The 25255-nt window shown below is 33.5% G+C and overlaps 1 protein-coding gene across 2 annotated transcripts in view; it reads left to right on the top strand.

The window, feature by feature from the left end:
• SHOC2 (SHOC2 leucine rich repeat scaffold protein) overlaps positions 1-24881 on the top strand; it is a 93504-nt gene extending 68623 nt beyond the window's left edge. For both annotated transcript variants that reach the window (XM_055249312.2, XM_063626252.1), the window contains 6 exons: positions 11989-12119; positions 16098-16286; positions 18717-18839; positions 20427-20564; positions 20891-21008; positions 22817-24881. In XM_055249312.2, coding sequence (XP_055105287.1) covers positions 11989-12119; positions 16098-16286; positions 18717-18839; positions 20427-20564; positions 20891-21008; positions 22817-23025 — 908 coding nt within the window. In that variant the 3' untranslated portion in view covers positions 23026-24881. The remainder of the gene's footprint in view (positions 1-11988; positions 12120-16097; positions 16287-18716; positions 18840-20426; positions 20565-20890; positions 21009-22816) is intronic.
• The last annotated feature ends 374 nt before the right edge of the window (positions 24882-25255 follow it).

Genomic DNA, 25255 nt, shown 5'->3' with positions numbered 1-25255 from the left:
TAGGAGAAAAAAAACATAGAAAGGATATTTAAATTGCATGTTTAAAATATGATGAGGCTGATACAAAAAGGAAACAGAATAAAATACAATTCTTAGAGATATGTTTGCCAAATCAAATTTAATGGAAAATTCCATATAACCAAATGAACACAGCCAGAGACCAAAGTGATGATCTCTAGGATAAACTAAAAGTCCCCTAGAATCTAGATCAAAAAGAAAGGTATACAAAAGAAGTGAAAAGTTAAAAAGTCATGGCAGATAGGACTAGACGTTCGAGAAGGCCAAATAGTAGTGATACAGTTATAAAATTTAATTTTATAATGTTTCCCTGAACTTGATAAAACCCAGATAATAAGACCGAAATTGCTTACCAAGAAGAAATAAATTAAAAAGTTGCATTCTGGTAGTAGTTTTAAATATTAGATGTATTTGTTTTGAATAAATAATAAATTCACATGTAATATTATACAACCTGTCTTTACCTGGTTTTTGGTTTCAGGGTAATGCTGGCTACGTGTGTTCAATTTTTGGAATAGTTTGTATGAAATTGCATTATTTCTTCCTTTAATATTTGATAAAATTCACCAGTGAAGCCATCCAAGACAGGACTTTTCTTTATAGGAATTTTTTTTTAAATAATTTCAATTACTTTAATAGATACAGCGCTATTCAGGTTATCACTTTCTTCTTCAGCAAACTTGGTCATATGGGTCTTTCAAGGAATATATTTATTTTATTTCAATTATCACATTTAAAAGCATTAAGTTGTTCATAACGTTCTTATTGTTATTTTAATGTCTGTAGAATCTATAGTAATGCCACCTCTCTAATTCCTGATATCAGGAACTTGTATGTTCTCTCTTTTTCTTAATTCTGGTTAGAAGTATGTCAATTGTATTGATCCTCTCTTAGTTTTATTGATTTTCCCTATTGTTTCTCTGGTTTTTATTTCGTTGATTTCCATTTTGAAATTTATTTCACCAGCTTACTTTGAGTTTTATTTGTTCTTTTTCTAGTTTCTTATGGTGGCAGCTTGAGGTCATTAATTTGAGACCTTTCTATTATTCTCATAAAGACAGTTAGCACTATAAATTTCCCCTTAAGTACTGCTTCAGCAGCATCCCACAAATTCTGATATGTTGTATTTTCCTTTTAAAAGTATTTTCTAATTTACCTTTTTGTTTCTTCTGTGATCTGTGGCTTATTTATTAGGTTGGTACAAAAGTAATCGCGGTTTTTGCTATTTTTTAAAGGCAAAAACTGCGACTACTTTTGCACCAACCTGATAGAAGAATGTTATTTTGTTCCCAAAAGCTTGACAATTTTCCATGATCTATTATTGACTTCTAATTTACCTCCATTGTGGTCAAGAACATTCCTGATAGGACTTGAATTCTTTCATCATGATAAAAGTATTCCATTTGCAGTTTAATGTGTATTCTACTTTTGTTGGGTGGAGTAATCCGTAAATATTAATCATGGTACAGATGAGGCAGTCAGTGAGTTTATTCTACTTTCTGCCCTTTCTGGAGTAGTCTCTTTTTCTTCCTATGTTTGTTAATTGCATTGTCAACATAGGTAACATACCTTGTTGTACTAATTCCCATTTTTGTTTTAGTCTTAATGTTCATCAGCAGTCCTGTTGCCACAGTTGCCTCAGTCATTTCTTGGTTGGCTGAAGTCAATCTGGTTGGTAGTCATTTTCTCAAAAATGGTTCATGGGAGCAGTATTCTCCTGTAGTTCTTGTATGTGTGTAGCTTTTATAATTCAAGAACAGTTTAGATAGCTACAAAATAATTGGGTCAAACTTCCTTTCCTTGAGTATCTCAGTAGAACTTGTTAACAGATAGTTCTACCTTCTTCTGGAATTGAATGTACAAAAATAAGAGGCCAGTCCATTTTTTTTTTCCCCATGATAAGTGACTTAGTCATTTTGCTTGGCCAGCCAAAGTATTATTTCTAGATTTCTGAAATTTAAGAACTATATTTTATTTATCAGTGTTTATTTTTCAGGATCACATTTTCCTAGTATACTCTGGGCCAATTCAACATACAGGTTTAAGTTTTATTTGAGTACAGTGTTCTTCAGTATATTCAGTATATATTCAGTGTATATATGCTTTCTCTGTTTGCCATATATATTCAGTGTGTATTCAGTATAGTGTTCAGTATAGTAAATGTGTCACACAGTGAGATATTTAGTTTGTGTTGTATGTTTTTACATTAAAATATGTATCTGTAAGTTTGGTTAGTATGAACAACCAACTAATTGGAATGGTGAAGAAAAGAAAGAATAATGCATAATCTCATCATCACTTTCAGTGGAATGTCACATAAAAGCACTTTCAAAAAATGACTTTTGATAAAACCCAAATTCTTACTCTTAGAAAAACAAAATGTTGCTTTACTCTACTGCAAATCAGATAGGAGAACCAAAATTTAAGATACTTGAAATGTTATGAAGTGATTTTCTTATCCTTCTCATTGATGTTTAGTCACCGTGTATATCTTAGGATATTACACATGCTAGACATTTTATTGTTTCTTGAACATATCAGGTAAATTCTAGCCTTGAGATCTTTGTACTTCCCATCTCTTTGTTTAGAACTCTTTTCTCCTAAATATCTGTATAACTTTGCCTGCTCCTTCAACTGATCAGATAGATATATAAAGCATGATTTTCATTCGGCCTTCTTCTCTGTCTCAAATAGTCTAACAATATTTTATTATTTAATATTTTTATATATGTGTCTGTATCTCAATCTTGTTAAATAACAGTCAAAGGGGCATGCGATTAAAGTTCTGAAATGAATAATCCTGGCGAACAGAGAAAGCATACGTGGTGATATATGATACAGTCTTCTAGTAAGTAGGATTAGTGTCCTATTGGAGGTAATTCTTCTGTGTTTTAAGTGTGTTTACTAATATGAAAACATTTTATTTTATTATTAATCTCTTGTAGTTTACATGTTATCTCAGAATAATACATATGCCTCACCTCTAGCTTATTCTATAGGGTCAGATTACAGTATTACAAATTGGAAATGAGAACTGAAACATTAACAACAAGAAAATTTTAAATAACATTGCATTTACTTTTATATGCTTTGATAGTTGTCGCCAAGTATAGTACAGCTGTTCTCTGAGTAAATGGCAAAGTAAATTAGTAATATTTATTGAAACTTTTTATGATATTGTCATTTATAAATTACCATGTTTATTAAAATAATTACTTGCTCTTTCTCCATCCTTTCCAGTCCTAGTATTTTGATTATGTAGCAGAAGATTGAGGTTTGGTGGGAAACTTTGACATTTGGGTCTTCGTCTCTTACAAATTTCAGCAGTTTTAATTGACCTTTGAGATTTTCACTCTCATTTATTGAAGATGAAGAATTTACCCTAAATAGTGGAAACTTAATTGAATTATGGTTCTCCTGATACTTTCCATTTTTTAATTCCTACTTTAGTTCTGGGAAAGTATAACTTAAAATGAAAAACAAACAGAAAGCCCAACACCTATTCTGCAGAGTTGATGCTAGCCTGGAAGCAGCTGCCCACTCTCTTTTCCCTGGACTAAAGAATCTTGCCCTAAACTTGTAACTGAAAATCAAATCTTGTATCATCTTAAAATCACTTTCCAGAAATCACTGTATTTACTTGCCTTTTCCTTCTTTTCTTTTTTCTTACAAGTAGACCAGAATGTTTTTACTTTTTTCTTTATTTAACATGAACATTCCTGGAGTAACTGTCACTCCCCTGTGATAATTACTGCCATTTACTTCCAGGCTGAGCAGCTAGTATCACTGACAACTCATAGGATGTGAGGAAGAGACAGAAGGAAATGGGTTGGGGGTTACCAAGTTGCAGTTAAGTAAGAGTGTGCTTAAATACATATTTATAGTTTCTCTAATTTAACTGTTAGTCTGCCTTGTTGAATAAAAAAGTATTATTTTGTATGAATATTTTCTCATTCAGAAATTAGCTATGAACAGAAGAAAATATTAAGCTTTATTCCAACAGTTATTTTGTTTTAAAGTATGAACCTGATGTTTTTTAAAGCCTTCTGGTACCTCTGGTAGTTTTATGTAATCCAGGGAAGAAACGGTCTGAAGTAGGAAAAAATATTTTACTTTGTATTTCTTCTCAAAATGAGATTAGGAGAAAACTATGCCACAAAACCTTGCCTTCAAGGCTGGAGCACAAAACAATTCACAGAGGCCTTTTTGTTGCACTGGGCTCTGAAGAAATGTTACAGTAATTATGGTTATATCAACAAGTAGCATTTTAGTCATTTTAGTAATTGGGTTTTAGGTAATTACAGTGCAGCGTACGTATAACAACTTTACTAGTTTTCTTTTTAATGGTAGTGTTCTTTGGGTTTTTAACATTCAGGAATTTCTGTGTTGCTTACTTTTCAGTTTGCTTTCAATTTAATGTTTCTGAAAAAATAATTGTACCTTTGACATTTCATCCTTCCAACCCTGAGTCTTTCCTAGTACTTTTTTGCTACTTTGTTAAAATAAGATTATGATCATTTAAATTAGTCTTACTCAAAAGTTATACTAAATTAAACTAAAGTTGCTGGTTATATTTGCTGAAATTGAAAGAATCTAATTTTAATTCATAGCCATTTGATTTCACCATATTTTAAAAATCTGACAGCATAAGAGAAAGCAAGCTGTCAAAGTGGAGCACAGAACAATTTATAGAGAGTTAAGCACTTGAAAGCTAAATGCCAGTGATTGGCAGTGATCAGCCTACGTTTATGTACAGAAGCTCAGCAACAATGATTTTATTTCTTAGTCAAGATGGCTCAACATTAAAGCAAGCATGTGTTGATTTCTAGGTTGCAGTTTAGTTTGTGGTTAAAACCACTCATTGAGAGAGGTTAGAGTTGAAACCACTGCAGAGGGTGAATCACAATAAATGCCAGACTTCTGATGTTTTCTTCTGGCGTAAAAGAGTTTTGATATTTCATCCTTAATTTTTTTAACCTCTTATTTAGCTGAGAGTAATGGACTTTAGCAAAATGTGGATGACTCTGAATTTGCCAGTGGTCTCAAGTGACAGGGCTTTTGCAAATGTGAGATTTCTTCATCAGAATAGCCTATTCTCATAGATTACATTGTTAGAAATTCAACCCCTTCCACCCCACCAAAAAGCAAAAAATTTAGATCCAAGAAAGATGGTGGAGGTACTTTTTAATTTAAATTACCACTGGTTTTGGTACTAGATAATGTCATGTAGCAATTTAGCTACATTATTTTTATTTTGTAATTTTTAAATTCTAGGAATCTACTCTGGTTTTAAAAGTGAGAAACTTAAGAGTTTTTTGGTTTTGGATGAGAAGTTTCAGGAATCTGGTTCTATTTACTAGGCTTTTGAGTTGACAAACATTTAGAATTTGGTTCCCCTACTAATCTTTGTTACCACAGAAAGTTTTTTGGTTTTCAGTGAGAGTAAAAAGCATTTAAAATATTGTATTCATCTACTATGATACTGTAAAGGGTTATTGAATGAGGCATGGCAGTTGATGGAGTAAGATCGTGGAGACTTTCCTCTGTTGATAAATCTCCCCTCTTATGGCAGATTTCAAAGACCCTTTGGTGAACGATTCAGCCATTTTGTTAAAATGGAACAACTTTCTTCCATAGGGAAAGCGCTGATGTAAAGGAGAAAAAGGGATGGTCTTGTTTACTTCCATTTTTTTTTTTTAAAGGTTAGCTGCCTCTTTTTATCTGCAGCTGCATACAGGAAATTAAAATTTTATCAGAAGATTTTGAAGTTCTTTATAATCAGACATGATCACTACTTGCAGGAAAATGTTCACTTCTGCTGACCTTGCTGTAGCGGTGGCCATAGGAATGGAATAGGCAAGGGATAAAATGTTGATACCATCCCTTCCCATTTTACAAGGATGTGAGTAAATGGGGGCTATTCTTCACTCTTGGTGGAAATAAAAATGATATAGCCTTTTGTTATTTATTAAAATTTTAAATATCTATATCGTCTGACACAAATATTTTCACATGTGCACAAAGATACATGTCCAAGGGTATTCATTACATAATTCTTTTTAAAAAAATTAAATGCCATCAGTTGAGCAATGATTGGAGAGATAATGGCACACATACCATGAAACACTTTACAATGGTTAAATAGAATGAGGTCTATCTGTGTTTACTCAGCATAAAAATATTTCTATCATCTGTTGTATGGGGGAGGGGAGAAGCATATAGAATGATCTCATTTATATGAAAGCAAACACATAAACATAAGAAATCCCTGTATTTTTATATGTATAAATAAGTGCTTAGAGACAGGTCTCAATAGGTATGTATCAGACTATAAGCCATGGTTATCTAAGGAAAATAGGAAGATACATTTACATATTTTATAACTAAAAGTGATGTGGTTGGGTAGGAGGAATGCAGAAAGTTGGAATTGTTAGTAGTTCCTTGCCGGCTGATATCTAAGCATAGACTGCTCAGAAGTTGGGTATCCCAGAAAAATTCTTGCAAATATTTGTAGAATAATTAATTTATATTCAGATAGACCAGATGAACATATATATTTTCCAATTATGTCCAATAAAGTCTATGTTTCATAGACATGCTATTTTATAAAATAAGAATGGGTTGAAGAAAATAGATTTTTATGGGCCTTTCATATAATTTTTTTGTATCTTGTTCCTAATGGAAAGCGGGACAAATAATGAAATGTTTTAGTTTCTGTAATTGTTAAGAAAGTATGAATTAATGCCTATTGTATGCTTAGCACTGAAACAAATTCTATGGAGAGAAGTGTAGCAAAGCTCCTCACTTACTGGGTTTTCAGTCTGGTGAGGGAGATAACTAATCCATGAAACAGTTAACATAAGACCAAATATAATTAATTGCCAACTTACGGTGAAAACAGTGTGCTGGTATATTCAGTTTACAGGGAGGTCAGTAAGATCTTGATAAAATGGCTAAGAATGGCTTAATGAACAAATGCACTGGACTCAGTATGGAAGAAAAATGCAGTCCATGAGCACAACAGTGAGGACAGTCAAACAGCATGGAGGTGAGAATGAGCACAGCATGGTTCCGTGTCAAGGAAACAAGCTAAGTGGAGCAAAGTCAATGAAGATCTTGAAGGAAGATTTTTTGATAGGGGGCCAACCAAGTTGGATTCACCAACTAGCTGGTGACTGTGACAAGTTACTTCACAAAAGTTATGGTAAAGTCTCTGCTGATTACCCTCAGATGGCTCTTACTGCTGCTTCCTAGGTATCTTTTTCATTTCTTATCTTTTTATCAAATGTCACAGGATGGCTATCTAAAACTTAAAACCACCATACTCATTTTTTTCACAATTTAGCTTATGTGTTCACTTTATGGAGAAGGTGACCCTTACAGTGTAAAGTGCCCAGACTTCTTACTTCTACATTTATTTTCCCTCTTTGCTTATCTTTTGTTCATTCTCCTGTTCCTAGAGACGGAGGTGTTCCTTCTTTCTAAGATTAACTTTTTCACTTTCTTTGTAAAGCCACCTTTGATCTTTTGTGTTAGAAGTTGTCTCCCCCATCTCTAAACATTCAAAGATTTTGTTCATACTTCTTTTAGGGTATTATCATAGTCTACTAAGTATTATAGTTATTTGTGAAAATACACCACTGTACTGTAAGCCTCTTGAGAGAAGAGACTATGTCTTGTGTGGCACTGTGCAATTATACAGCAGTTAAACAACAAGTAGCTAGATTGATGGGTGGAGGTATATTACGGGAACCCCTAGAATCTAGCAAAGAATGTTTACATTTGATACAATAGGAAATAGGTTGTTTTTAGTATAAATGTTTTTGGCCAGGTGCAGTGGCTCATGCCTGTAATCCTAGCATTTTGGGAGGCTGAGGTGAGTGGATCACTTTAGCATAGAGATCGAGACCAGCCTGGGCAACATGGCGAAACTCTCTCTCTACAAAAATACAAAAATTAGCTGGGTGTGGTGGCGCATGCCTGTAGTCCCTGCTCTTCCAGAGGCTAAGGTGGGAGGATCACCTTAGGCCGGGGAGTTTGAGGCTGCAGTGAGCCATGATTGCACCACTGCACTCCAGCATGGGCCACGGAGTCAGACTCTGTCTCTTAAAAAAAAAAAAATGATGAGGGTGGGATTGGAGAAGGGACAAACATGAGAAATATATTTTGAGAATACAAATAGAATTTTGTGACTGACTTAGAAGGGATGAAACTGATATTAGAAAACTTTTTTAACTAGATAAATATATACTTACTCCCTTTCTATAAAATACAATTTTACAGAATACAACCTACCTTTTTAATGTTTCTCAATTTTTGCTTTATTATAATAAACTTTCAGTAAACATCAAATACATATTACCCGTGTCTGGCTCTGCACTAGGGTTCTGACAGTGGATAACTCACTAAATCTAAAAATGGACACAGACATGAAATAAACATTTATAATATGGTGTAATCATGACGATAGAGGTATTGGCACAGTGCTGTGGGTGCTCCTGTGCACTTGTCGAGAGGTGGATAGAGCCTTATCACAGAGCATAGAGTTAAGTGAGTTAAATATCAGGAAACTAGGAATTCTAAAATGAATTTTGGGCATTTTTATTTTGTTCTTTATTTGGCAAATGGTGTATACGGTTTACTGGCATTTTTCCCCTTGGTCTTTGCATTGTTAAGATAGCACATTTTGAACTTTAAGACAAATTGACTTAGAAGCCAGAATTAAGTGAAATAACCTGCAATATATAGTCTAATATACTATTAAAAATATGTACAGGCATATAATGCAAATTGGTCACATTATATAAAATATCTCTGTAATATAAAATATTCATCCAAAAGAAAAAGGATGGTGGAAGGATGTCACAATTTTTTAAAAAATTAAAATGACTTTAGAATTATAGCTCTATTCTTATCAAAATGTTTTTAAATTTTAAAATATAGAAAATTAGGAAAAACGTAGACAAAATGAAAAAATTTTTAATTGTTCTCCATAATTCTGCCATGCAGAGATAACAGTTAGTTTTGATACATTTTCTTTCCCTTTTTTTGCATGCCTGTTTCTTCCGTTGTTGAAATCATACAAAATGCACAATTTTATCATGCTTTTTTCCCCAACTTAACATCATACCTTAAAAGTCTTTCACATCTTAAAACTTTTTATAACATAACTTTAATATGTACAGAATATTGCAGAATATAGACATACTACAGAATGAAAATTATATATTGAGCATCTATTATGTATCTGTTAGTCATGGTGCTAAGCATCTTATGCACATTATATCTAACCCCTAGAGCTACCCTGTCAGGTATGTGACATTATTTCCACTTTATGGATAAGGAACAGACACAGAGAGGTTAAGTAACTTGCCCATGGACATATAAATAAAATACTTCGTTTTTTCTATTACATTGTGATGCTTGCAATTTAAATAATTATTCTTCTGTTGTTGAATCTTTAGATTGTCCCTATTTTTGCCATTATATATGACTTAATTAACATATTGTGTCATAAAGCAAATTATTTTCTGCCAACCCAGCTTTTAAGTAACATTTTTATTATAGTCTTTTTTTTTTTTTTTTTTTTTTATGAGACGAAGTCTTGCTCTGTCACCCAGGCTGGAGTGCAATGGTGCAATCTCAGCTCACGGCAAACCTCCACCTCCTGGATTCAAGCCATTCTCCTTTCTGAGCCTCCCAAGTAGCTGGAACTACAGGCATGCACCACCATGCCTGGATAATTTTGTATTTTTAGTAGAGACGGGGTTTCACCATGTTGACCAGGCTGGTCTCGAACTCCTGACCTCAGGTGATCCACTTGCCTTGACCTCCCAAAGTGCTGGGATTACAGGTGTGAGCCACCACGCCTGGCCTAACACAGTGATAGCAATAGTGAATATTCTCATTCGTATTTCTAACCTCTAAATTTTCTGGGGCTTTGGAAAGTCACTCAATTTTTTTTTTCCCCTGCAGAACTGACACGTCTCGCTGGAGTGTCATCAGAAAGACACTGATGAAGTCACTAAGTGAAGCATCCTTAGTTAATTTACAAAGCATTTTAAAGACTAAATTAGCTTGTCTTTGCTAAGTGGTAGTTTTTTATTGTTGCTTTTGTATTCAACTTTATGCCGGTTGGAATCTCGCTTAATTAGACCCAGTAAACTCTTGGCCCAGTTTCCAAACACTATTGTACAAAAGTGATGTATTAATAAATGAGCATAGCATACCTATGGAATAGTTCTAATTGGAAGAATTGAAGTGGTGGTTACATTTTTCTGCATTATAGTTGACAATTTATGGCATAGAATTATGAGTATTTTTTTTATTATCGATGACTGATTCTTATCTTGAAAATGTAAAGGCTAAAAATTAGCTCCAATTACCCATTATGTGTAACTTCACTCACTTGAGACTTTCAGCAAGAAGGAAAGATGCAGGTGATTGATGACCAGATAAGGATCATGAGGCATAACAAGTGCCCTTTTAAAGTGTCAAGGCTTAACTTACGCTATAGACTAATGTATGTTTTCTGTAAGTATTATAGTAATATTGCATCTAAGAAAGTAAGTTGATCATACAACAGCTTTTTGAACAATGATTAAAGCAAAAGGAAAGAAATGGACATCAAGAGGTTGCGAAGGCTGAAAGGCCTCAAAATACTTATCTCCAAAAAGTTAAGTGTTGACACAGGCATCCACTTCTGTAATTTCTAACACTGGAAATAACTGTTTAATTTAAAAGTAAAGGCTACATTTGACATTTTAACCTGGCCCATCCAAGTATCTCATAGCAGCAGTTGTGATTTGAAGTCAAAAAAAATTAATCAGCCACAACAAAATAGTATGTTGGACGAAATTCTTGTCTTGTTAGCTTTTTTTGTATCAAAATTAACTTATTTTAAATGTATATTGTTTGCAGAATTGAATTTGAGTTGAACCATTTATGATAGCAGATGTCATTATATTCATCATTCACTATATATAGCTGGCCATGTAGTCTTGGCAAGAAAAGTAGAAAATACCTAGAAAATAAAATGCTCAGCTGGGTGCAGTGGCTCACGCCTGTAATCCCAGCACTTTGGGAGGCCAAGTCAGCAGATCACTTAAGGTCAGGAGTTCAAGACCAGCCTGGCCAACATGGTGAATCCCCGTCTATACTAAAAATACAAAAATTAGCTGGGTGTGGTGGTGGGCGCCTGTAATCCCAGCTACTTGGGAGGCTGAGGCAGGAGAATCGCTTGAACCTGGGAGGTGGAGGTTGCAGTGAGTCGAGATTATGCCACTGCACTCCAGTCTGGGTGACAGAGTGAGACTCAGTCTCAAAAAAAAAAAAAAAGAAAATGCTCTTTTTATTTATTCAATAATGGCTATTTTGTGCTCAAGCTGGATGTGCTTAGATAAAAGAGACTATAACTTTCACTTTGGTTTGTAAGTTTTGGGAAGGGGGTTGAGAAATTTTTTACCATCAGGCCAACTTTTCAGTATTGAACCTTTCTGATCTCAGAAAGTAATTTATATTTTAAACAATACCATTTTAGAAATTTGGAAATTTCTTCTCCAAAATTACGTGTACATAGTTATATATAACCACTTGTTCTAAATTGGATCATCATAACATAGAACAAATGGAATAATTATTGTAAGTTTAAAATATACACTGCTTTGATGCAGCTAAATTAGGCCTTATCTAAAGATTAACTTGTTAAAGTATGCCAATACTTTATCTAATCGTTCATTTAAAAATTAACTTACAGCTGTGTATTTCATTATTTCTCTAAGATAAGTGAGCATAAAAGTGATTTCAGTTGCATCCTAATTGATAGTGTAGTGTGGGTTCCTTGTGCTAGAAGTTAAGGATCTTGCTGAAACAGTACTTCAAAGTAATTTGTAAATAATAGATAGCCTGTGACAGTGAGAGGCTCATCAGATTTTGTAAAAAATAAATTTCTTTTTTTGTGTGTGTTTACAGGAAACCTGTCCAGTTTAAGTCGTCTTGGTCTGAGATATAACAGACTGTCAGCAATACCCAGATCATTAGCAAAATGCAGTGCACTTGAAGAATTAAATTTAGAGAACAATAACATTTCTACTTTACCAGAGGTAAGAAGTGGATTAGAGAAAACAAGATTTGAAATGAGTCTGCAAGATAATTCAAGGAAAGCTAGTAAATCTTTATAGCAGGGTAAATAATTTGGTGGTTGAGATTGTTTAAATAATGAGTATGCTGTGGATGTACCACCACCGCTAAAGTAACTCCAAGCAAGAAAGAATGGGTATATGAACCTATTAAGTTTTATTATTATTATTTTTTTAATGCAAAGAAAAAGGGAAAAACTAGGAGGAAAGTAAGTGTGCTGTATTCTACTTTAGCACCATGTAAATCTTTCTCATTTCATTTTGGGAACTGACAGTAAAGGTATTAAGGAAAAACTATATGGCTGGTTTTAAAATTCAACTATCCTACCCAGTTCAGTTATAAAAAGAAAGATGATAAGTGATACAGAATGCACTATCATCAAAATTAATATTAGCAGCAATTCACCTGTGACTCAAATTATTACCTTGTTTATGCAATAATATTAAGGCCTATTTAGTATAAAACAATTGCCAGAATCTTTTTTTTTTTTTTTAACACATTTTTAGGTTTTGTTGATTCTATTAGAAAAATATTTTCACTTATTTTGCTTAGGGATTAATTGGGTAAGATATAATACTTTTTTTTTTTTTTTTTTTTTTTTTGAGGCAGAGTTTAGCTCTTGTTGCCCAGGCTGGAGTGCAATGGCACGATCTTGGCTCAGCTGCAACCTCTGCCTTCTGGGTTTAAGCGATTCTCCTGCCTCACCCTCCCAAGTAGCTGGGATAAAAGGCACTACCATGCCCGGCTAATTTTGTATTTTTAGTAGAGATAGGGGTTTCACCATGTTGGCCAGGCTGGTCTTGAGCTCCTGACCTCAAGTGATCCACCCGCCTCGGCCTCCCAAAGTGCTGAGATTACAGTTGTGAGCCACCATGGCCAGCCAATAGAATACTCTTCTTTTAAAGTTGTCTTTATCAACATTATTAGTCTTTTACTATTGACTTTCCTTCTTTTCCTACCTATTTTAGCATGTCGACAATGGATGTTTGCTTATAGTTGTTCAAGCATATCTTACTGTAGTAATGTAACAAAAGAATTGTGGACTTAACGGAGTGATTGAGCTTTGCAGAGTCTTTTTTTGTAACAAAAATGTCTTATGTAAGTGTTGCTACTATGTTTTGACTTGGTAGTTTTTCTGAGTATGTGTGTGTGTAATTGAATTAAGAACAAAGGTTCTTTAATAAGGCCAGGCGCCGTAGCTATGCTTGTAATCCCAGCACTTTGGGAGGCCGAGGCAGGCGGATCACTTGAGGTTAGGAGCTCGAGACCAGCCTGGCCAACATGGCGAAACCCTGTCCCCACTAGAAATACAAAAAACTAGCTGGGTGAGGTGGTAGGCACCTGTAGTCCCAGCTACTCAGAAGGCTGAGGTAGGGGAATGGTTTGAACCTGGGAGGCAGAGATTGCAGTGAGCCGAGGTGATGCCACTGCACTCCAGCCTGGGCAACAAACGGAGACTTTGTCTCAAAAAAAAAAATAAGTGAAAAAATTTAAATTGATATATATCCAGTCTTATTGTCAGTGAAGTGAAACTAGTAATTCATGGGTACCTGTTAGGAAATACGGATTTTCCTGGGAGCTTGTTAGAAATGTGGACTCTTGGGCCTCACTCCCAGTCCCACTGAATATGTGAAAGTATGAAGTCATAATTTAAAAGTAATCAATGTGCTTTGGAAGCAGCATAGTCTCAATGCAAATGTGAAATTATCTGCATTTATAGTAAGGAAAACAATAAAATCCATTAGACAGCACTTACGAGATACTCAAGCTGGGTTAGGCAAGAAATCATGAAAGTGGTTTTCAGTAAGGGCATATTAAATAGCTGAAATCAGAGCTGCTAAAATGACTTTTGTCATTTGAAGACTGTCTGAAAATTGACTTATTTTAATATAGATGTATACATATAAGGAAAAGGAACTTAATAATTTGAACCACATATTCCCAAGGCATGAGTCTAGGTGCTCTACATGTTATCTCGTTTAATCTTTGTCATAAATCTACTAGTTATTGGAGTATCCTCGTCAAACAGATAGCGAAATAAGGCTTAAGAGAGGTTATAGTTTTGGCCAAATTTGTTACCTTAAATATTTTTCTGAAAGTATGGTAAGAGGTATATTGGTTATCTAATTAATCCACCAAAGTTGACAAAACTTAGTAGAAGGTGTAGAATAGGTGCCTAGATATGTCTGATTCTAACAACAATAACAAAAAATGATAACCCCTGCTTCACAATGTGATTAAGAAATGAGAGCTTGAAGAGCTGGCTTCTTGTTGCCCCTTCTCAAATATACTCAGTATTAACATTTTATCATAAGAGTCAATTCAATAAGTAAGTCAGTTATAAGAATAAAAAGAATCACATTTTTTGCCATGAAGCTTGATTATTTTCAATCGAGTAGCCTGTTTGTGTACAACAATACACAAATTTTAAGGGTAGCTTCTTAAGGTACAGTATAAAGAACAAGTTTCAGTTCTCTGTATAGGTATATCCTCAATTATATAGTTACTTCATTCCTTCAGATGGCTTTGCCAATTATACTGTCACCTCAAGTACTAAGTTTTCAATTTGCTGATGGTGGACAACTGAAGTTTGAACATTATTTAAAAAACATACATACCTCACACAGTGCTTGCTTCCCCCTGCTTGTGCTTTTACTTTGAATCTAGAGTGTTTTCTTCTATTTCTGAATGTTTTAAAATGTTTTCATCCTTCAAGATCTAGCTCACTGTCAACTTTCATCCTATTTTTCCAGTTATTCCAGTATTCCTTGCTTTGAATTTAAATAGAGAAAGGACTTAAAATTTAAGCACTTACTTCCTACTAGGTATTGTTAAGTTATTTATGTATTTTATCGCTTTTAGTCTTCACTGTGACCCATAAAATATCATTATTTAAAAAGTGATACACTAGGTTCAGAAAAATAACTTGCCAAAGTCACAAGCTATTTAAAGATAGAGTCAGGATTCAAAACAGTTTATAGCCTGTACTAGTATTTCTCAGATGTTAATGAGCATGCAGATCACCTGGGAATCTTGTTAAAATGCATATTATGATTCAGTGGGAGTGGGGCCCAAGAGTCTGCATTTCTCACAAGCTCCCAGGGGATGCTGATATTGCTCTTCCTTGGCCCAGACTTTGAATAGCAAGAGCCTATTCTATATAATTGATTTTTGATTATATACGGTCATATATTATTTTCTAATTATTTCTTACCTATGTACTTCTATAAATAGAGCTTAATCTTCTTAACCACAGAGATTCTTTGGTAATACCTGAATATTTAATACTTTGGTTAAATGGTGAGAGGCTAAAGTAGGGGAAGATGGGGTTATGTGCTAAGTAAATACTTGTTTAATGGGTACATATATGCCCTCAGAAATTTTACCATATAGAAAAGCGGTGTATTATACAGTATCAGGAAGCATAATCATTTACTGAATGTAAAGTTTCCTAAAAGGAATCATTATGTTAATCTTAATAATTTTGAGATAGGTATATAACTAAGACTAGGTAGGATTGGTCACACAGCCAGTGGCAGAGACAGGGCTCAGATCTGGGACTGTCTGACACTAAAGTTTCTGCAATGTAGAAGTTTCAAATTAGTCACCCATGAGGCACGTCTCACAGACATGTTTTGCTTACTCCATACAGTGTTTTAAATAAATTGAAGCCAAAGAATAAAAATTGGGAAAATTTTCTGTTTCCTCCTATAAAATCTGGAAATCTACGTTGGTTCCACATTTCTGCAAGGCACCAATCTGCTAGAACTGTATAGTGACTGTCCCTGTAGAGAGGTGTCACAGACTGCCCCAACCAGTCTCTGTCATTTGTCACCCCCAAAGCCCTTTGTGGCGTTTGTGTTGGGACTGCTGTTCTATAAAAAATGAGTCTTATCACAGTTCTAATTCTTATGTTTATTTCATTTTTTTTTTTTTTACAGAGTCTTTTATCAAGTCTTGTGAAACTGAATAGTTTGACCTTAGCTAGAAATTGCTTCCAGTTATATCCAGTGGGTGGTCCATCTCAGTTTTCTACCATCTATTCCCTCAACATGGAACACAATCGAATCAATAAAATTCCATTTGGAATTTTCTCCAGAGCAAAAGTATTAAGTAAGCTGAATATGAAGGTAAGTATATATTTGTTTACTAGGGAAAGGAATTGCTTTAACTGGTACTTCCACTAATATTTATGTTTTCTCTAATTGTGTGCGGAGTGGGTACTTGTACCTTGCTGATGGGTCCAAACTGATCATAAGACATTTCAGGGTACTTTGTATCAGATAACAAATATCTTAGAACTGTGCATACCCTTAGGAATTTGTCCTAAAGAAATCATTGTCCAGCTCATTGCCTGATGCACCTGTAATCCCAGTGCTTTGGAAGGCTAAGGTGGGAGGATCCCTGGAGGCTAGGAGTTCAAGACCAGCTTGGGCAATACAGTGAGACCTTGTCTCACAAAAAAATTTTTAAAAATTAGCTGGCCTGTGGTACCAGCTACATGGAAGGCTAGGGCAGGAGGATTGCTTGAGCCTAGGAGTTCAAGGCTGCAGTGAGTTATGATGGCACCACTGCACTCCAGCCTAGGCAAGAGAGTAAGACCCTGTTCCCCATCCCCCCCCCAAGAAAGGAAATATGAATGTCTATAAAAGTATATTTGTAGGGATATGTATTGCAGAGCTATCTATTTCATAGGTACCAACTTATTAATGGAGATTTAATTTTGTTAAGTAGTTTATCTTTAGTGGGATACTGTGGAGCCATTAAAAATGATATTTTGGTCCAAAAGAACACTACATACTAGTTGAAATATTCTCATTTTATCAAGTGGAAGAAAGTTAGAGCATGTAAAAAATCTCTTCCCACCCAGAGTTTTTGAAAGCTGTTTTTAATGTGCTTAATTATATATTAAATATCTTTATATTTATATTTGTACATATAGCTGGTTTTTGCCAAAATGTTTAGAGATCAGAATTATTTATGGGTGAATGTTAGTTTCCTTTTGCTTACCTACTCTACAGTGATCGAGTTTCACCTTTGTAATGAAATTCATTGCAAAAGGAGAAAACAAATGGAAAATTATCAAGTTCAGTGACTTAATTTGTACTGGACAAACTTTAGGCCCAAAGAAGGTAACTGAATTGGCCACATAGCTAATAGTATTCTTCCTGTCATGATGAACCATTTGAACATAGTTGTGGTTCTTTAAACTATAATCTTAAATGTACAATTTTTAAATTTCACCCACACTTGCTCATAAATATGGTATGTATCTTTTATGATGATTCTTTGGAAGTATATAATAAGTAAACGAATGGAAATTCAAGATACTCTTACAGTTTTAACAATTGTAAAATTTCTTGTTAATCAGTCTGGTTATATGGGATTTAACAGTGGTAATGGTGTTGATACTGAACATTCATTTTGTAGTAATAGGCTTAAAACACAATGGTTCAGGTGTTCATTAGTTTATGCATTTGCATGTAAGTAACAGTAGTAAATTTTTAAAAATGAAAATAATTTATAAATCATACTATAAGTGTCAGTAGTTTAGGCATAGATAGGTACTAAGCTTAAATATTAAATAGATAACAAGTTTAAATATTACAATAAAAGAAAAAGTGGGTTTTCAAATGGATGTTTGCTACTTGGGATTTATTTTATGGGTCATTTTGTGTGAAATGAGACAATCCATGTGCAATGCAGCAAATTTTAAAGATACAGATTAACATAAAGGATTAAAATAACACTGCCACTGAGAGGTAGCATCACTGTTAACATACTGACATACATCGTTGGTACTGAGCTGGATGGGGTGTTGATTATCCTCTCCCAATACCAATACCCCTAACACATAACAATGTGGTACGAGTTGTTGTTGATGAAATTATACTTTATAAGTGAATAAAAGTGGCATACTTTTTTTCTGTGAACAGCCTTGTCTAATTTTTAAACCAAATTAAGACCATATTTACTGTTTCCTCTGTTTTAGTGATGAATATATTTTACCATTTTTTTCTTATGGATTTTTAAAGTGAAATGGTAAATACCTGATTAGTGTTTTAATGATTTAATTCACTGTCTTTTTAAGACTGTTTTTCCTCTCCTACTTTACTGCTTAGCACCTCAAGAATTCCTGAGCTCATTCTGGTTTCCTTATGGGCTATCATTAGATGTGTCTTCTTCTATTGTTTTCATATCTTTATTTGAGCATTTATATTTTATTCAGTGATTTCTGCATATTGTGAAATGGTAAAAACATCATATTTATCATAGGATCTTTGAAATCTCCAGTGTTTCTCTGTATACTGTGTTTTTCTATTTCCATTACAATCACATAAGGAACAAACTTCCAGTTTAACTCCCAAATAAAAGCCTCATTACTGTATAAAAAACTTTGGAGGCTTAGAGTTTTCTGTTGCTGATTTTTTTCTTTCTATATTTAAATATCAAAAAGGAGAATAAGATTTTGTTTAAGAATTCTCTTTCCGAAGTGACAGATATATATGGAACTTTGTTTTTGTGGTTCTACCTTGGATGCTTCTTTTCGTCTTTGCCAGGACAATCAGTTAACATCACTTCCCTTGGATTTTGGGACTTGGACCAGTATGGTAGAATTGAATTTAGCCACTAATCAGCTCACAAAGATCCCTGAGGATGTGTCTGGTCTCGTTTCTCTTGAGGTTAGTATAAATGAGCAATTAGAGCACCTCAGAACCTTTCATACTTATCTCATTTAAAAATTTCAAATTGAAATAAACAATTTCTATTTGGGTGAATGTCATAATTAGACATGTTAGAACTCGCTTAAACATACAACCCTAATAGTATAATGAAGTGTTGACTTACGTAGTCTAGATTCAGTGCTTTTGAATTTCTCTTGCCTACTACAAGTTGGTATCTTTGAGTGCCATAAAGTATTAATATCTCTAAAAGTTCTGTAAAAGCATCTTTTAGAACATTTTTTTCTTTATCCTGTTTAAAAACTACACCATTTTCTACCAAAATAATTATTGATTCTCAGACTGTCATTTAGAATTCTTTATCTTACTTTTTCATCCTAATTACCTACCTGCTATTTTATTTTCTCATTGATTATTGTCTTCGTTGTAAATCTGGTATGCCTATTGCTAGCCCTCTAAGTTTAGTCCTGTTGTTTTCTGTATCTAGAATGCCCTCTTCTCATCCCCTTAATTTTTTTCTTTTAGTATGTTTTTCCATAATTTAAGATCCATCTTATTTTCACCTCTTCAGTTAAGGATGATTTCTCCTGCTTCTGAGTTCCTAGAGTTTTCATCCCTTTGATGAAAACGCTTACTAATAGTAAATATGTTGTTTTTTAAAATTTCCTTCATATTCATGTTTTTTAAAGATCTAACTTTTAAATTATTTAATAAGGTGAAATAGTATGGTTTAATGGCTAAAAACATGGGCTTTGAAGTCAAACAAAGCTGAGTGTAATTATCTCTGTATATTTATGTACTCAACTTGCCCAAGCTTCAGTTTCTTACGCTGCGGAATGGGGATAATAAAAGTATTTACCTTGTAGAGTTGTAATTAGGATTAAATGCAATAATGCACATAATGCATTCAGTACAGTGCCTTGCAAATAGTAAAATCAAGTGGTGACTGCTGTTATTATTTTCTCCGTCTTACTGTATATATTTATTATGGGTGGTATAACATTAGGGAAAATAAATGAACATAAAAACTTACCCAGAACCTTACGTATCTGTTTTACCTATTGCTCTTTTTCCCAACCCAGTATTGTCTCCTTACCTTTCTGCTAGTTCATAACTTATTGGAACAAAGGCTATCTTCTCTGCCATTTTTCCCCCCTTCGGTATCTTCTAGGATGCTTTCAATGTAATAAGTACACCACGGATAATAAATAGAGTGGATTGATATAGCAAGCTTAGAAGTTAGCTTTTACCTTCCTTAAGTAATGGTTTGTAAGGTGTTTTGAATAAATAGTTTCCTATTAGATAAACATTTGTAACTATTCAGTAATTTTTTTGAAATTTCATTAAAATTAAATTGCTTCTTTTGTTTTCATTAGTTTTGATATAATCAAATAAAATCTCTTTTCTAATAACTGGTGATTTTTTTAGAAAAGTAAGTTAAATATTTTATATGTTGTATAATTGAACATTACCCTTAATATTCACTGTTTGGAAAATTAGCATTGCTTAATAGATTTTAAGCCACGCAATGACAGTATATAATTTCATTTCATGATTTCCTAAACATTATCAATAATTTCTCATTAGGTTCTTATCTTATCAAACAATCTTCTAAAGAAGCTTCCCCATGGTCTTGGAAACCTTAGGAAGTTAAGAGAGTTGGATCTAGAGGAGAACAAATTGGAATCCTTGCCAAATGAAATTGCATATCTTAAGGATTTACAGGTAAACATTATCCTGGTGGTTTTGTAGTTTTATAAAGTTTTTGGAAGCTATTCCAAATTGCACATTTTTCTAAAGATTTTGATGTAATTCTTGGATCAGATAGACTTTCCTATTCTAGTATTAGGGCTGAGTTTTATGTTCATATAACCTGGCTTTGTTTTCCTAACAAATGATATTTTGTGAAAGAAAAATATGTAATGTGATTCTCATTCTATCCAATCTAGTTTCCCTGTTAATTTATTTTATTGTTTAGACATATTATTTTAAGTTTACATTAAATGTAGGAAATATATTTGTAACTGTCTTTTATTTTGTAAATCTTTTAGAAATTAGTCTTGACAAACAACCAGTTGACCACTCTTCCCAGAGGCATTGGTCACCTTACGAATCTCACACATCTGGGCCTTGGAGAGAACCTACTTACTCATCTTCCTGAAGAAATTGGTATGAACCCTATGAATGCTTGACTCTGTACTAATAATTTGCTCTCGTGCATTCAAGCGGTATTTCAGATAAATATGACAAATCTGCTGTTTTTTAAACTGAGGTTATATCAGGCTTAAGATCTTTTTTCTTTTATAGAGCACTGATGGTTGATTGTTGATTGGTTTTGGTTAGGTTTCCTAAAGGCTGTTAGGATTAGTGTTAAGATTAATACTGTATTTGAGAATGTTTTGGAATACTTATATTTCCAATAGGTTTTATGTATAACCTCAATTTAGAAGTTATATTCCTTCTAAATTTAAAAATTACACAGGCTTGAATTAAATTAGTAATGTTTTATGCCAAAAGAACATTTCTTTATGAAATTTTAGGATTAATATTAATATTTAACCAATATTAACATTTGGGAATACTTAACATTTTCCAAGTGTTTTCATTTCCATTATTTTATGTAATATACATGACCACCTGGAATTTTAGACAGTGCAAGTTGTAATCTTGCTTTATAAAGAGAATTACTTGATTAAGGTCACATGGTAATTAAATGTTAGCTTTTAAATTAGTAATTCTATGCATTATGTTCTCCCATCTATAGTGTACTGTCTCACAGGAACTGTAGGTTAGTAAACCCCACATATTCTCACTCATAGGTGGGAACTGAGCAATGAGAACACTTGGACACAGGGTGGGGAACATCACACACCGGGGCCTGTCGTGGGGTGTGGAGAGCGGGGAAGGATAGCATTCGGAGATACACCTAATGTAAATGACGAGTTAACGGGTGCAGCAAACCAGCATGGCACATGTATACATATGTAACAAACCTGCACGTTGTGTACATGTACCCTAGAACTTAAAGTATAATAAAAAAAAAATGGTTTTGGAGATAATTGACAATTCAAAATCTATCCCTGCTGCTTATTGGCTTTGTGACTTTAGATAAGGTATGTAAACTCCCTAAGCCTCAAGTTTCTTACCTGTAAAATAGAGATGATAATAGTAAGTTCTCATAGGGTTGTTCTGAAGTTTAAATAATATCTTACATGTAAACAAATTGATTACATGCTAGCTATTATTTCTGTTAGTTTTCTAATAAATGCTACTGTCAAATATTCTGAATTTTGAAATTTGAAAATTGGAAACACATGAGGCAAATTTACACCTATATTTCTAGTATATTTATTCACCTGATCTCATTTAATTGCTTGAGACATTTTCCTAGAGAGTACAAGTATCCTAAGATAGTCTAAGAAAAAATTTTTAAAGGTCTACATAAGTCAATTTTTGGCTTACTGCCATACATGTGATAACTCTTAGTGAAAAGTTCATATTAAGTAACAAATATTTTGCACATAAGAAATTTATTAATTTGAGAAAATGTTACATCTACAACAGAAAAGTAGTTATAGACATTGAATGTATAATGAGCTCACGTTTGGAGTTTTAAAATACATATAAGTAAATGTTATATATATGCCAAACTATCCCAAACAGAATCTCCGGAGATGGGGCATATGTATTTTCAAAAACCTCTCCAAGCTTGAAGACCTACCATAAAGGAAGAGGTTCTAATTTAGTTTGTATGGAGTGTGACCTGGACATTAGGAGTTTAAAAAGTCTTCCAAGTTGATTTGAATATGCAGCAAAATTTGAGATCCATGGTTGTAGAGTTTTAAAGCTAAGAAAGGTGAATAAAAGGAAATGTGTGTTCAGTGTATGTAATGACCAGAGTAGCGTCATGCCCGGTTGAACTTTTAAAATAGCAACTAATTTTTAAAAAAATAATTGATTTTGTTTTTTTTAAACAGGTACACTGGAGAACCTAGAAGAACTGTATTTGAATGACAACCCCAACCTGCATAGCCTTCCCTTTGAGCTGGCACTCTGCAGCAAGCTTTCAATCATGAGTATTGAGAACTGTCCACTCAGTCACCTTCCACCTCAGATTGTTGCTGGGGGGCCTTCTTTCATCATTCAGTTCTTAAAGATGCAGGGTCCATATCGTGCCATGGTCTGATATAAATCTGCTGGTCCCACACACTGTTCAAAAATAGACTGCCATTAATGTTTCTTATCTATATCTGTATCTATTTATGTAGATATTGGTATATGGCAGATTTATAAAAATTGCATTATGTGTTTCTGCTAATAGAGGAATCATAGCCATTTAGAATTTTTTTTAAATTCTGTACAAAAGGCTTATATAAGTTTTCTTTGCTGAATTTGATGGATGTTTTTCTGTTGTGTAATCTGATATGCCAGTTTGCTTAAAACATTTGCCAACAAATTATGAAGTTATTAAATTTAAGGGACAGAGGTAGTATAGTTAGATATACTTTCTCTTAGGAAAAATAATGGGCAAAAAATTTTGTTGCAACTTTTCATATATATTTTCCCCTTACCAATTGTTGTATCTCTATAGTATTGTAGGCCCTGAAAGTAGAATTTTTCTTTAACTTATTTTGAGATTTGAGATTTAAATTTTATGTATTGTTTACAGTCAGAGTAAATCACTGGATTTCTTTTGTTTGTTTTGATTTGCTCTGTTTTATTCAGTTAAATCTAGAGTTTGAATCCTCTGCTAAAGAATTTGCATCAGCTGGTGTAAACAGTGAAAGGTATTTGCTTGTTAAAAAAAAAAAAAAAACTGGCAAAGTGAAAAGATACAGTCAAAAATCTAGAATTTCTTTAATTGTGCTTCTCTGACGAGTTGTGAAGCAGAATACCTGAAGTGAGTCTTTGGGTAGGGGAAGGGTATTGAGGCCTTTTCTAGTATGAGTATTTTTTAAGTTTGGGGGAAGAGAAACTTGTAGTGAAAAAGGAGTTTTTTCATTCCTGAAAGTTGCAGATCCACAAAAACTAACGGGATAATTGGGCAAATAAATAAATTACATATAAACACACACAATCTATATATGTATATACAATGCTATATAGATATGTATTTATTATATCATAAACTACAGTAGGTAACTTTAAGGATTTCTTCCTATCCTTGTACAATGACATGAATGTCTTTCTTTGAAAACTGCAATATATGTATGTTTCAAGGTTATTTAACAGTGTACTATGGTTTTATATCTTGACTTGCCTTGTACATCTTTCAATTCTGGAATATCTGTGTCTAAGCACAATATCTTCACACTGTGCTGTATTGCTGCTGAACTAAATGCACTTTTCCCCACATGTGGGGCACTGGCTTCAAACAATTCAGTTCAGTATCATTACTTCTAGTCTCATCTTTCCTTTCTTGGTAGTTGTTAATACAGTTATGGAAAAGAGGCACATTGCATAGAAGCCATTGGGGAGTTCAGTGGAAGTTCTGTAAGATGTGCATGTACTATTTGATATATTTTCTTTTGCTTCACTGCTTTTAATACTTAGCAGTATTGTTGGTCTAAGTCAATTTGATTATTGAGGAGTCTCAGAGCAAGGTGCGTTCTAGATGTCATCCTAAAAAACACTTCATATATAATTAATCACTATTTTGTATAATTACATATTGCTGCTTGTGTTTTTTCTTTTTCCATTTAGTTGGGCGTTGTGTTTTACACAAAACCATTTTTGAATTAAGGCTATGATATTAAGATAGAAATTTGGACTGTTGTTCTGCTTTTCCTGGCACTCAAATTCATGACTAGGTTTGAGGTCAAACCTATGTTCGTAATTAGAGATTTTATAAGGATCAACTAAGAAATGGAAGGCAGGTGAAGATATAAAACCCTAGAATGCTTAAATGTGCTGTAAAACTATTGTAGATGTCACTGGATTTTACCAAGTAATATCCTTTCTCCCCCCCTCCCCCCCATCTACTGTGGCTTTTCAGTTAAAATTTTGTTTATAAAAGGAATTTGTTTATTACAGCTCTACCTAGAGCTTGTGTGTATGTGTGGTTTTTTTAAATCTCGTATCCAGGTGTGTTTATATATTAAGCTGATGGAACTTGAACTTTAAAGGTAGTAACTAAATGTCTTTTCTTAAAAAAAAAAAAAAGGTTATTGTTTCTTAAAATGAAAATATAGTTTTTAAAGCATTTTTGTTCCACCTTTATTTATGTTAATCTGTAACAGTAATGTAAAACGATCAGTCTTACATGTAGAAGTCATGCTATGTGTAAACAATATAATGACAAGTTATAAAAAATTTTAAAGAAGTATAAAATGTATATCCTCTGTAGGCTGTCACCTTGTAAGAGCCCACAAATTTCATTATTTCTACCAAGAAACTTAAAATGGACTCTGATTAAG

This window comes from Symphalangus syndactylus, chromosome 2 (genome assembly GCF_028878055.3).
Source record: "Symphalangus syndactylus isolate Jambi chromosome 2, NHGRI_mSymSyn1-v2.1_pri, whole genome shotgun sequence".
Taxonomy (NCBI): domain Eukaryota; kingdom Metazoa; phylum Chordata; class Mammalia; order Primates; family Hylobatidae; genus Symphalangus; species Symphalangus syndactylus.
Note: the sequence above shows the minus strand (reverse complement) of the source record. Positions and strands in the feature narration are given on the sequence as shown.